The sequence below is a fragment of the Galeopterus variegatus genome, unplaced genomic scaffold (genome assembly GCF_000696425.1).
Source record: "Galeopterus variegatus unplaced genomic scaffold, G_variegatus-3.0.2 Scaffold2897, whole genome shotgun sequence".
NCBI classification, from domain to species: Eukaryota; Metazoa; Chordata; class Mammalia; order Dermoptera; family Cynocephalidae; genus Galeopterus; species Galeopterus variegatus.
The window spans coordinates 47,412-60,835 of record NW_007729008.1 but is presented as its reverse complement, the minus strand read 5'-3'; the positions used below and the strand labels follow the sequence as shown (position 1 = coordinate 60,835).

The window sequence follows — 13,424 nt, the reverse complement described above, 5'->3', positions numbered from 1 at the left end:
TGTCAAATATCTCAGGACCAACTCAGAATTCACTTTGAATTGGTGGTATTTTACAGATCTTAGTGGTGTTTCCTTAGTAAAGCTGTCTTTAAATTTTTATTATTATTCATTAATTTTTTAACTTTTTATTGAAGTATAGCAAAGGACATAAAGTTCACTCATCTTAGAGTGCAGCTTAATTCATTTTTACATATGTATATATCCACACAAGCATCACACAGATCAAGGTCTAGAACATTTGCAGTACTCTGGAAAGCTCCCTCATGCCTCTTCCCAGTTAATAACACCCTTCTTCAGAGGTAACTGCTATTCTGACTTGTAACAACATAGGTTAGATTTACCTATTCTTGAACTTCATACAAATGGAATTAGACAGTATGGAGTGTCTTATGCCTGGCTAATTTCAGTTAGTGTGATACTTTTGAGATTAATTCCTGATGTGCTATCTTCAGTTTGTTCTTTTTTTGCAGTATATTATTCCATTGTATGAATGCACCATAATTTATTCATTCTCTTTTTGATGCTGCTTAGGCTGTTACCTTGGACTGTCATTGTTGGGTCATAGGGTACGTATGTTTAGCATTAGTAAATAAAAGTAAAGCAGGCTTGACCCACCTACACCTGACATCCCCTCTATTTCCCTGTCTTTTTATTTCTGGCCATGATTCTTGGAAGAGTTATCCACACTTCTTGAGTTCACTTCCTATTCATTCTTTAGTCCACTATAGTCTGATTTGACTTTCACAATTACACCAAATTTGTTCACACTCAGGGTGGCCATTTGCTGTGGTATGAATGTGGCCCCCAAAGTTCATGTGTTGGAAACTTAATCCCCAGTGCAACCATGTGGAGAGGTGGGACCTTTAAGAAGTGCTTCGGTCATGAGTCTGATTTGACTTTCACAATTACACCAAATTTGTTCACACTCAGGGTGGCCATTTGCTGTGGTTTGAATGTGGCCCACAAAGTTCATGTGTTGGAAACTTAATCCCCAGTGCAACCATGTGGAGAGGTGGGACCTTTAAGAAGTGCTTCGGTCATGAGGGTTAACGACATTAACACAGGAATAGGTTATTATCATGGGAGAGGGTTCCTAATAAAACGCTCCCTTGCCCTTCTGTGTTCCATCACGGGATGGTGCAGCAACAAGGCCCTCACCAGATGCCAGCACCTTGGTATTGGACTTCCCAGCATCCAAAAGTGAGAAATAAATTTCTTTTCTTTATAAATTACCTTTTTATTTATTTTTATAAATTTTATAATTTATAAGTATAAAATATATAAATATATATTCTATATAATAATATATAATATAAACATAATATATAATAATGAAATATAAATTTATCATAGAAATTTATGTTATATAAATTACCTTTTTATTTATTCTTTATAAATTATGGTATTGTTATTAGCAGCACAAAACAGACCAAGATACCAGTTATATCTTTATTGCCAAATTTAATACACTTTAGTAACAATCCCCTCTTTGAAAATGTTGAAATGTCTCCTCCATTTAGTGGAGCTACTCTTTCTTTTCTGGTTCTTTTAATTCTCTGTCTTCATTACTGACTCCCCAATTCCCCACACACACCAGTACCAACACATCATGGAGTTGTTTCCCAGAGTTCCATTTTTTGGCTTCACCTCTTTGTGCTTTTGTCCAGACCATGAATCTGCCAGTCTGTTGCCCTGGCTTACACACTGATGACTGTCCAGTCTGTTTCTCTGGCTCCAGTCTCTCTCCCGACCATATCTCTGTGGACATTGTCCTCCTAGTTAAATGCCCTGCCTTGTTGAATGATGACAAACCTATCATTCACCCAAACTAGAATCATCCTAGACCCAGCTTTCTCCATTGGATTTCAGATTGTCATTTAATTATCTGTTATAGCGGACTTCTTTTTTGATCTCCTAAAAGGGCAGTTTGAAATTTTTGTAGGACCTCAAACTTATACAATTTGGAGGTCCTTTATGAGGAAAAAATCCACAAAATTATTATAGACACATATATGTACGAAAGTAAATTTCTATTTAGAATGAGAAAAGGACAAAAAATTGCAAATTTAAAAAGCTTTCAAATAACCACAAACATTTAAAAAGTATTTCTGTTTTTGAACAGCCTGATACTTCTTTAAGTTTTCTTCTATTTTGTGGGTTGCATAGTTTGAATATCTCTTCAGATGATAGCACTTTGTGATATTTTTCATAGAAAGAAAAGAATGATAATCAGTTTTTCTTCTAGCGTGTTTCTTCGCTCTCCACATCTTTCTTGTCCAGCACATAGTTTGTGTTGTGTTCATATTTCCCCTGGCAGCCTTGTGTCATGACGCCAAATCAGTCTGCCCTATGGGTGGCAGAAGCCATCCTGAAAGTCACTTCTGTACTAGGACAGTTATCAAACACTTTACTGTACAAGGAAGTGACTACAAGTATTAGGTCACTAAATCTAAAATTAAATTCTCGTTAGCAGCATCCCCCAAATGCCCATAGTTACTCCAGAGCTGCCTGATACAAGGTGGAGTGAGTTGGAGTGCAAAGAGATGGTGGTCTTAACCAAATATAGTTAAAATATCTTATTTTTCAAATTTTACAATAGCATATGATCCCATGAAAGAATGTATTGCCCAGGTTCCTTCCAGGGCTTTGGAAAGGACCCACAAGAGCCTTAAAATTTAAGCTCATCAGCTTTGTGGTAAATTGCCTTTGGTCTCCTATACCTGGTTTGTCTCCTTCTGACATAAATTCTCTCAGAATGATCATCCTAGAATACAAGTCAGATCATGACTCTCAATGCTTTGAATCCTTCAGAAACTTTCTACTTTTCTCCTTTTATTTTGGAAAATTTCAAGCCTAAGAAAATTGACAAGAATAGGACATTGAATCCCAGAATTTATAAACACACTCACACACACACACACACACACTCACTTTTTTGTCTGAACTATTTGAGAGCAAATTGTAAACATTATGGGATTTCTTCTTTCCTAATTGCATCAGCATGTATTATCTAAGAACAAGGCCATTCTTCTATTAACCATAATAAAATCATCACTCAAAAAATGTAATATACTATTATTTATTATACTGTTATTTAAAATATAATCTATATTCACATTTTCGCAGTTGTTTTAGTAATGTGCTTCATATCTGTTTTTTTTCACAATCCACAATGCAATTAAGGATTACACTTTGCATTTAGTTGTCGTGTCTCTGTACTCTCTTTTAATTCAGAACAGTTCCCCAGTGTTTTTGGGGGGGGGGTATCTTTTATGATATTGACATTTTTAAAGATTCCAGGCCCATTATTTTGCATAATTTCTTCAGTTATGATAAATGTGTTTACAAAATAGTGATTTTCTATCATTCCTTCTACACTTATTAGTTGAAATTCTTCTGTACATCGAGCTTTCCATTCTCTCTGCTCCCTAATCTTTCTTTTAGAATTATTATGATTCATTGATTTGTTTTTTTTACATTCAGTATTTTATAATCTTTCCCGGTTATTCTTTCTGATGTTCACATTGCCCCATGTTTGTCTGGCAGGAGCCTTTTCAAGCTAGCTCCAATTAGTTTTTAAACACTTCCTTATTTTCTGGCAGAAGATATTCTAGGCTTGCTTTAGATTTTGCCTGCTCCAGCTCTGGAATCAGCCATTTCTTCAGGGAGCTGGAGCAGGCAAAATCAGCCATTCCTTTTAGTGAATAATGATATTTAGAAACCAAGATCTGGGTTCTAGGGTGCTCATTACTTTAGGTGTCATTGTTTCTAGGCCCTTTCATTGGATAGAGCCAGAGATTATATATATTTTTTAAATCATGGGCTGCCACTGATACCGTATTCCAATCCAGCATTTGTATTTCACGTCAGTGATGTTCTATTGTAAAATCCTTACCTGAAATACAAGATCCTTCATGACCTAGCCTCTGACTACTTCTAGAACCTTGTAGGACACAATTACTTAGGCCTTATATACCAGTCACACTGAACTACTTGAAGAATTTATTGTCTTTCTTTAGATCTGGGAAAGTCTTGACTTTATGTTTCCTTCTGATATCACATCTGGATTAGTCTGTTTTGTGTTGCTATAACAGAAATACCTGAGACTGGGTGATTTATAAAGAGGTTTATTTGGCTTACGATTCTGGGACAGCTGCATCTGGCACGGGCCTCGGGCTGCTTCTACTCATGGCAGAAAGTGGCAGGCAGCCGGTGGGTACAAGCAGATCACATGGCGACGGGAAGCAAGAGAGAGAGAGGGGAGGTGCCAGGGTCTTTTTAACAACCAGCTCTCGTAGGAACTAATAGAGCGAGATCTCACTCATTAATCCCCCCACCTAGGGAGAGCATTAATCCATTCATGAGGGATCTGTCCCTATGACTAAATCATTTTCCAACACTGTCACATTGGGGATCAAATTTCCACGTGAGTTTTGGAGGAGACATCCAAACTCCATCATTTCGCCCCTGGCCCCCCAAAATTCATGTCCCTCTCACATGCAAAATACAATTATTCTATCCCAACAGTCACAAAAGTCTTAGCTTGTTCCAGCACCAACTTAAAAGTCCAAAGTCTCATCTGAGACCCAAGGCCAAACTCTTTCCAGTTGTGAACCTGTAAAAATCAAGAACAAATTTATCTATTACCAAGATACAATGGTGGAACAGACATTGGGTATACAGTTCCATTTCAAAAAGGAACAATAGGCCAAAAGAAAGGAGAAACAGGCCCCAAACAAGTCTGAAACCCAGCGGGGCAGACATTAAGTCTTAAAGCTCCAAAATAATCTTCTTTGACTCCAAGTCCTACATCCTGGGCACAATTGGGCATCTGGGCCCCAAAGCATCTTACAGCTTCATTCCCACAGCTCTGCCAGGTGCAGCCCATTGGGCTGTGCTGGTGCCTGTGGCTTTTCCAGGCCTGCATTGCACGTTACCAGTGTCCCTGCAGTTTTGGGGTCCTGGTGGCAGCCTTGCTGCCTTAGTGCTACTAGACATTTCCCTAGTGGGGCTCCCTGTGGGGGCTCCGACCCCACTTTCCTGCTCGGCATTGCTCTAGTAGATGGCCTCTGCAGTGGCTCTGCCCTTGTAGCAGGTCTCTGCCTGGGCCCCCAGGCTTTTCCATACATCCTCTGAAATCTGGGTGGAGGCTGCCACGCCTCCACTGCTGTCATATTCTGCCACCCTGCAGACTTAACATGATGTGGATGCCAATGAGGTTCTAAGGTTTCGGCTTCTACTCTCCAGAGCTGCTGCACAAACCACACTTGGGGCCGTTTGAGGCAGGGCTGCTCCAGCCCAAGCAGCTGGGATGCAGGGAGCGGGTTCCTGAGGGCAGCTGCACCCCAGGTCTGTCCTCCAGGACAACTCAGTCCTTCTAGACCTCAGGGCCTGTGATGGATGGGGCACCCTTCCAGACTTCTCAAATGCCTTTTGGGCTTTTTTCCCGTTGTCCTGGTTATTAGCATCTGGCTGCCTCATCATCAAGCTAGTGTTTTTAGCAAACAGTTTATCTGCTTCACCCTTTGCATTTTTCTCCTGCTCTCTGCTTCTCTACCACATGGCCAGGCTGCAGATTTTCCAAATCTTTCCATTCTGCTTTCCTTTTAAATTCTGGTTTTACACCATGCTTTTGCCGCCATAACTCAGAGTAGGCTGTTAGAAGTAACCATGCAGCTTCCTTAATGCTTTGCTGCTTGGAAATTTCTTCCACCAGATACTCTGGTTCACAGCTCCTAAGTTCCAACTTCCACAAAGTCCAAAGGCATGGACACAATGCAGCCAAGTTCCTTGCTATGGTGTAGCAAGGGTTATCTTTTGTCTAATTCCCAATAAGTTCCTCATTTCTATTTGAAATCTTATCATCCGCATGGCCTTTACTGTTCACATTTCTATTAGCATTCTGGTCATAGCCATTTAGCCAGTCTCTAAAATGTTCCAAACTTTCCCTCAATTTTTTGTCTTCTTCTAAGTCCTCCAAACTCTTCCAACCTTTGCTTATTACACAGTTCCAAAGCCGTTCCCACATTTTCAGGTATCTGTATAGCAACACCCTATTCCTGGTACCAATTTTCTGTATTAGTCCAATTTGTCATGCTATAACAGAAATACCTGAGACTAGGTGATTTATAAAGAACAGAGGTTTATTTAGCTTACGATTCTGGGACAGCTGCATCTGGCACGGGCCTCAGGCTGCTTCTACTCATGGTGGAAAGCGTGAGGCAGCTGGTGGGTACAAGCAGATCACATGGCAAGAGGAAGCAAGAGAGAGAGAGGGGAGGTGCCAGGGTCTTTTTAACAACCAGCTCTCACAGGAACTGATAGAGCAAGATCTCACTCATTAATCCCCCCACATAGGGAGAGCACTAATACATTCATGAGGGATATGCCCCCATGAATCATTTTCCAACACTGCCACACTGGGGATCAAATTTCCATGTGAGTTTTGGAGGGGACAACACATCCAAACTCCATCAACATCCCTCGATTTTTTCCGTTCTTACCTTTTGGGACTCTTACTAGACTGATGTTGAAACTTCTGGATTTCCCATCTGATTCTGTTATTTTTCTTTTATATTTTCCATCCCTTTATTCCTTGTATTGCATTATGGGAGAATTCCTTGGCCTTTTTTTCCAGCCCACACATTAATTCTGCTGGGTCTGTTCTGCTGTTCTGCTTTATTAAATTTTTAATTTCAACTGCTTTTCATATTCAAGATCTCTAATTGGTTCTTTTCATAATTTCATAATCCTGTCTTAAGAATGCAAATACTTTTTAAAAAAACCTCTCAGGATAATTAATTATACTTAATAATTCTGTTTTGATTGATCTATTATCTGGTTTTAAGAAAGAATTTAAGTCTTTCCATTTGATGAGACTTTATTTCATGGTATGGATGTTTCTCAAATAACGTGTAATTCCTAATTTGCCTACTTTTGCAGTTTATTTGCCCTGTTGGATTGGTGTTTTCCTATCCCTCTGCCCAACTGCTGTCTGGGGGTTAGGGTGGAAGTGGAAATACACACAAGATCAGCAGGCCCACCTACTTCCGCTGGAGTGCTCCAGCTAATCTCCAGGCAGTTGCCTTTGGGGCCCCTCCTACTCCGTGCTCCCCCTATTGCTGAGCAGTGAGCACTCTTGACATTGCAGTGGTTCCTGCATGAGGTCCCGCCATGCTCTCAGCATCATTATGTGTGTGTTTGGCCCTGTGCTATCTGCCCCTGTTCTCTCAGGCACTCTTAGTTTCTGGGCTGTTGAGATCTCCTCTATACTTTTTGAGTGTTGCTGTATATTCAGTCCTTCCTCCCTCTTTTCCTTCCTTTTCTCCTTTCTTTCCCCCTCCCCTCACTGTATTTGACCATTTCTCTGATTTGGCAGGTAGGGGAGATCGCATTGTGGGCTTAGCTTGAAAGTGAAAAGAAATGTTTCTTTTTTCCTCATATCTGAGCCTCTGCATATGCTATATCCCCTAACCAGAGTGTCCCTCTACACAGCCCTATCATATCTGCATAGCAAATTTATCCTTATCTTTCAAGTCGTTACCTTTTCTATGAAGTTATCCACAATACCCCCAGGCAGAGTTAATGTCCTCTCCTCTGTTCCCATGGTGACTTTGTACACCTTCATTTTAGTACTTATTATACTACGTTGTAATTGTTTGCAGTCCTGTCTGTCGTGGCTCGGTTGACTATGAGTTGCTTTTATCTTTGTATCATTATATCCCTAGTACCTGCCTGATGTGTGGTAGGTGCTCAGTAAACATTTGTTCCGTGAGTGAATGATTTAAGGAAGTGAAAAAATCAATTTCACTAACAAGATGACATTAATTTATCATATAAGATGTGATTACAAAGTACTGTAATTACAAAGCTCAATCTGGCTATTCAACTCAAGAACCTTTATTGCCTCCGCTTCCCCCCAACTCCATCCCTTGCAATACACGAAACTGCTGGGTGCTGTCCTGGTAGTTCTCTTGAAACTCTTTTTGGAATTCATTCAGCAAATATAATCAGTCTCATCTCTTCCCTTTGTTACACGTGTTTTTGACAAGCTTGACTTGAAGACATCATACTTGACTCTGAATAGATTTTTGGCTTTTACTAAATATTGAATCTGTCTTTAAAAAAGAATTATTTTTTAGAACATGGCTAGGATGTATTCACAGCCTTAAGTTCCCAGAAGACGGGCATCCTGTCTTTCAGTTGTTTTTGAAGCTCTGATGGAGCCTGGTGCATTGCTAGGCTAGAATTTTTAAAAAGAATTTCTAAAACTTTCAAGCAGTGGCAACATTGTAAGAATCACCCTACAGGTTCCCAAAGCCACTATTTGAAAGAAATGCCATTCATTTGAATTGCCAGAGTTATACTGTGTTTGCTTTTTTAAAAAATAAACATTTGATAACATCTTAAAAGATAACATGTAAGAAAAAAAAAGACTACAATGTTAGCTAGAAGTGTAGCACTCTGATTCGTAAAGTCAAGGTGACCATGAGGTACCACAATTTAAAATTATTTTGTGTCCTTTGATTGTTCCTCATAAAATGCCTAATGTAAATTTATTTGATCCAGAAATGTTTTGTTGGTTCTCCTGCTGTACCCAACGCAATTAGACCTTTACTTAGAGTCTTAGATTATATAACTGATTGATATCGAAGAATATGGAAGAGAATCTCCAATAGCTAAGTAGGAACAAAAACCTATGAAGATTTTAAGAAATAATGTTTCAGAATCCAGATGAAAGGTAGGTAGCTAAGTGGCAACTAGTTATAGCATAATATGGTGTATATTTTTCCTCTTTGGTGAGTGAACAAAAAGAAATGTCTTTAGTGATGTAGAGGAGGTACAAGGATTAGCTATGAGGAGGAGCTTTCTAGGAATGTGTGTCAGTGAGATGCTTGCAGCCACACGATGGAAAACCTGCTCAGCTGGCTTAAACCTGAAATCAGTTGTATTTTTCCCTCAAATCAGGGTTGTTTTTAAAAAATTATTTTACATTATGTTCACTTCATTTTTTACTTGAAACTATACTGCCTTTGCTTGATTTTTATCCAGAAATAAAGTTTAATAAGATGATCTGCCTACCCACCCCATTCCATCAACATAAGGAGACCTTTGTAGACACAAGAAGGCCTCTGTCTTCAGAAAATCAAAGGCACTGTTTATGAAGTCTCTGCAAAGATATGTGAAATTCCAACATGTTATTTTTCAAGATAGGCTAAATTCTGTATGAAAGCTTTACTTGCTTCAAACCTAAAATGGTCTTAGAAAAAGTAAAAATAAAAGCTCAGATATATGGCATAGTTTAGTGAAACTGAGCTTAATTTTTAAACCACTGTATCTTTGGAGTCTATCATTCTTCACTCAAACTAAAATTTTTTCTCACCTTTTGATGTCACTTTTATTTATGAGATGGAGCAAGTCACAATTTTATTATTGTTTCTCCATCTTTAACTCACAAGAAAGCTTGGACCAGTCACATAACCTACCTGAGCCTCAGTTTCCTCCTTTGTAAAATGAGGATGTGAATACACGGTCTCTGAGCTCTAAAATGATTTCAAGGAAGCTAAAGTTAGCTTAGGTTCACTAAACTATGCCATAAATTCTAATCTGAGCTTTTGCTTTTACATTTTCTAGGATCATTTTAGTTTTAAAATTATCTGATATGATTGGTGACAATTTGCTTTGTACTTCATGAATATTCATAACCAATAAAAACAAAGCTTTTTTTTTTTAGTACATAAATGAATAGAAATTAATTAATTAACTAATAAAACTATCTGGCATGTGTGTCTGTGTGTGTGTGTGAGCACATACGCATGTCCTTCATTACATATGTAGTATGCAGTATGCTCGTGCACTAAATATCCTTCCTTAGTATGCACCCCATATGGACATATATGTGCTCCATCTATTTGCAGTTCATTGGTAGGAAATTTGTTGTACGTTCTGTGGGTAGTTGCTCAAATGCCCTTTCGGGGCCACTGTCCTTACACTCTCAGTTACTGGGCTTATTGGCTGCTGATGGCACACAGCTGAGTCCCTTCTCCAGCCTTACTCTCTGCTGAAGGAAGCAACTTTGTCCAAGGTTAGACCCCCTCCATAGGTGTAGCTCTCATCTGAATCAGGGCTAGGATATAAAGGTCTAGTGAATAATGGATGTACTGAGTGCTCTTGAACTGTGGTTTTGGTCTGAGCTCTTAAGTTGTTGTTTAATGTTTGGATTGTCTATGTACATTTTTTTTTCTGTTTAATTTCAAAGCTCTTTTTTTCAAATTCATTTTCTCAGAAGAATTACCTTGTACGTGCCCGCTGTGTACCTCAGACAGAGGTAGCTGTGTTAGTACGACTGAAGGGATCCAACTGGCTAAAGAACTAGGAGCTACCTATCTTGAACTGCACAGCCTCGATGACTTCTATATAGGAAAATATTTTGGAGGAGTGGTAAGTGGAAATTCCTCTTATGTATAAAGTAATGTGTTAGGCTGGCTCTTTAGCAATTTTCTAGAACATCAGTTAGAACTTTAGTTTTAAAGGCATGATTAGTGGTAAGTGGAAATTCCTCTTATGTATAAAGTAATGTGTTAGGCTGGCTCTTTAGCAATTCTCTAGAACATCAGTTAGAACTTTAGTTTTAAAGGCATGATTAGTCTTAACCTTGAGAAAATGAGAGTAAGTAGCAAAGGTTTTATCAGAGTAAAATTACAAATTTATTTTTTTCTCCAAATGAAACATTGTGTATTGCCTAGTATGATATTTTGGAATTTTTCACTGGGTAACACTTTATTGGTCTTTGTCATGCATATCAGAAGCATATTAACTTACACAAACCTCTGATGTCAGCTTTAATAGTGGTCTTTATACAGCTGAACAAGCCTGGCTGAACCAGCGGACCCTGAAAGTTCGCTTTCATTCCCATCTACTTGTTGAAAAGAATAATTTCTCTTTCTCTGTGTATGCTTTGGCAAGGTTTCATATCCTCCTAATCTTGTTGTAGCTCAAATGTATTCAGGCGAACTACTTATAATATACAGATGGCTTCTTGTGGGACTGTGGAGAGCCAGGGTTTGCTTGCTTGTTTGTGGTGGCATTTATTAGTCCTGCAGTCATTTGGAGGCTCATCTTATCTTAACACATGGCACCTACCCTATCATTTTAGGACTGTAAGGTTTTTGGAGAATACTGGGTAGTTGTATCACTTAAGAATTTACTAACTTTGGAGATATCTTTCCAACGCTCCAAGAAATGACTGCTCTCAGCAGACAAATCTGATAAACATCGATGAGAGGTTAAAACCAAAGAAAACCCTACGTGAAAGCAGGAACACTTTGGAATTCTCCATCAGTTCCCTAGGTCTTTATCGAATACTTTTTCCAATATACCAGAATATTTATTATGTAAATTTATGTTGAAATGTTGAGGTTTCCAAAGATTACCATAGAAATTTCGTTTGTTCTAAAGTTAACTAAACTGGGTAAAATAAGAATGAAATATAAATGGTACTGATCTCTACCAAATATAAATGGCTATTACTCACCCAGTAATGTAAAGAAACATTAATAACACAGCATTAAGGAAGACATACTCATAATATTGATATTAGCAATGACTCTGAGAAACTTTTGTCATTTTATTTATAGTGATAAGAAGTGGGTGGAAAGATAGAGGTGAAATCTAATTTTCCTGTCAAGCACATTATGTTGTAGTAGCTTTAAAAAAATCTTAACTGGGCCCAGAATCATGTATTTCCCTGAAATACCGAGGGAGTTGGAGGAAAAAAATGGTTTGGTTTTATTTGTTGAGAAGTTTCATTTGTTGGTTTCGTTGGTTGGATGTGGTTTCCTTTGTTGAAGAGGAGGCTGGTTCCCTTGGGACCTTGAGTCTCCTTGCTCCCTATTCCAGGATCCTGAGCCTGAATTACTGAGGCTCACTCTTTCCACCTTACAACTTCCTCTCTTCTCTCCCCTCCTTGTTTCTCTTTCTTCCTAATACCTAATGTTGCAGTTAGGGTTAGAGGCATGATGGAGATTGAAGATGTGGTCAAGACTGGTAGAAAGACGGTACAGTTTCTCTTTTCCTTAACTCAAGACTTGGTGAGAATGTGGAAGTAAGATCACAATGATCTCTTTGTAGACTGTTGTATAGTAAAGTACAGTTGAGTTCGTGAGTATATGAAATAATGGAACTTGCAAGAATATGGGTGGAAATGATAATATTAGAGTAAAAGGAATAATTAAAAGCTTGGGTTTAGGAGTCAGAGATGAAGAGCTGTGCAGTCCTACTTCAGACCTGGGCAGGAGGGTCACCTGCCCTTTAGAGAGCCCCATCTTGCCTCCTTCCAGTTGTACCCCTCTCCACAGAGCTCGTGTCAATGGAGCCAAGGGAATGTGCCCACCCGGAGCTGGTATCCCCCTCCTTCTAGACCTGCACCATTCAGTGTGGTAGCCACTGGCCAAAGGTGGCTATTTATATTTAAATTAATTGCAATAAAAGAAACCAAAATAGAATTTAGTTCCTCTGCTAGCCACATTTCAGGTGCTCTGTAGCTACACAGGACTAGTAGCTACTCTATTGTATATCATGGATATTACAGATTATTTTCATCAACACGGAAAGTTCTGTTGGGTAGTGCTGTGACTGTGCTCCAAAACCCAGGACCCCAGAATTCTCTGGCTACTGGTCCTGAGTCTGTTTCCTGGGCCTGTGCAGGCCTCTTTTCTGGGTCTGTCCTCCTGAAGGACTGCATTGCTGTGTGCACCCCTAGGCCTGCGAGGTGGCTACGGGGTGAGAATTATGGGGAGTGGGGGAGGGGAGAGTGGACAGAGCTTGGACATACGCTTGTGTGCACAAAGCCCTTGAGGCATGGGATGGAGCAAGGGGTACACGGAGGAGGGATGGTCTTGGGGCCCAGGAGTTAGGGGCCAGTGCTTGCTCTCTGTGCTCCACAAACACCTCATGAGTTTTTGTTTGTTTCTTTGTTTTTTATTTTTTTATTTTTTTTTAATTTTATTTTGTCGATATACATTGTGGTTGATTTTTGTGGCCCCTTACCAAAACCTCCCTCCCTCCTCCCTCTCCTCCCTCCCACCAAACAATGTCCTTTCTGTTTGCTTGTCATATCAACTTCAAGTAATTGTAGTTGTTATATCTTCTCCCCACCCCGATTGTGTGTGTGTGTGTGTGTGTGTGAATTTATTTATTAACAGGTATACCTTCGACTTGATGATTTCCATTCCTCTGGGTATATTCCCAGCAGTGGGATAGCTGGGTCATATGGCAGATCTATGTGTAATTGTTTGAGGAACCTCCATACCATTTTCCATAGAGGCTGCACGATTTTGCAGTCCCACCAACAATGTATGAGAGTTCCTTTTTCTCCACAACTTCGCCAGCATTTATGGTTCAGAGTCTTTTGGATTTTAGCCATT

General features: G+C 39.3%; 1 protein-coding gene across 2 annotated transcripts in view; it reads left to right on the top strand.

Moving 5' to 3' along the window:
- RHOBTB3 (Rho-related BTB domain containing 3) overlaps positions 1 to 13,424 on the top strand; it is a 62,515-nt gene that overhangs the window by 7,275 nt on the left and 41,816 nt on the right. For both annotated transcript variants that reach the window (XM_008583367.1, XM_008583368.1), the window contains exon 4: positions 10,286 to 10,440. In XM_008583367.1, coding sequence (XP_008581589.1) covers positions 10,286 to 10,440 — 155 coding nt within the window. The remainder of the gene's footprint in view (positions 1 to 10,285; positions 10,441 to 13,424) is intronic.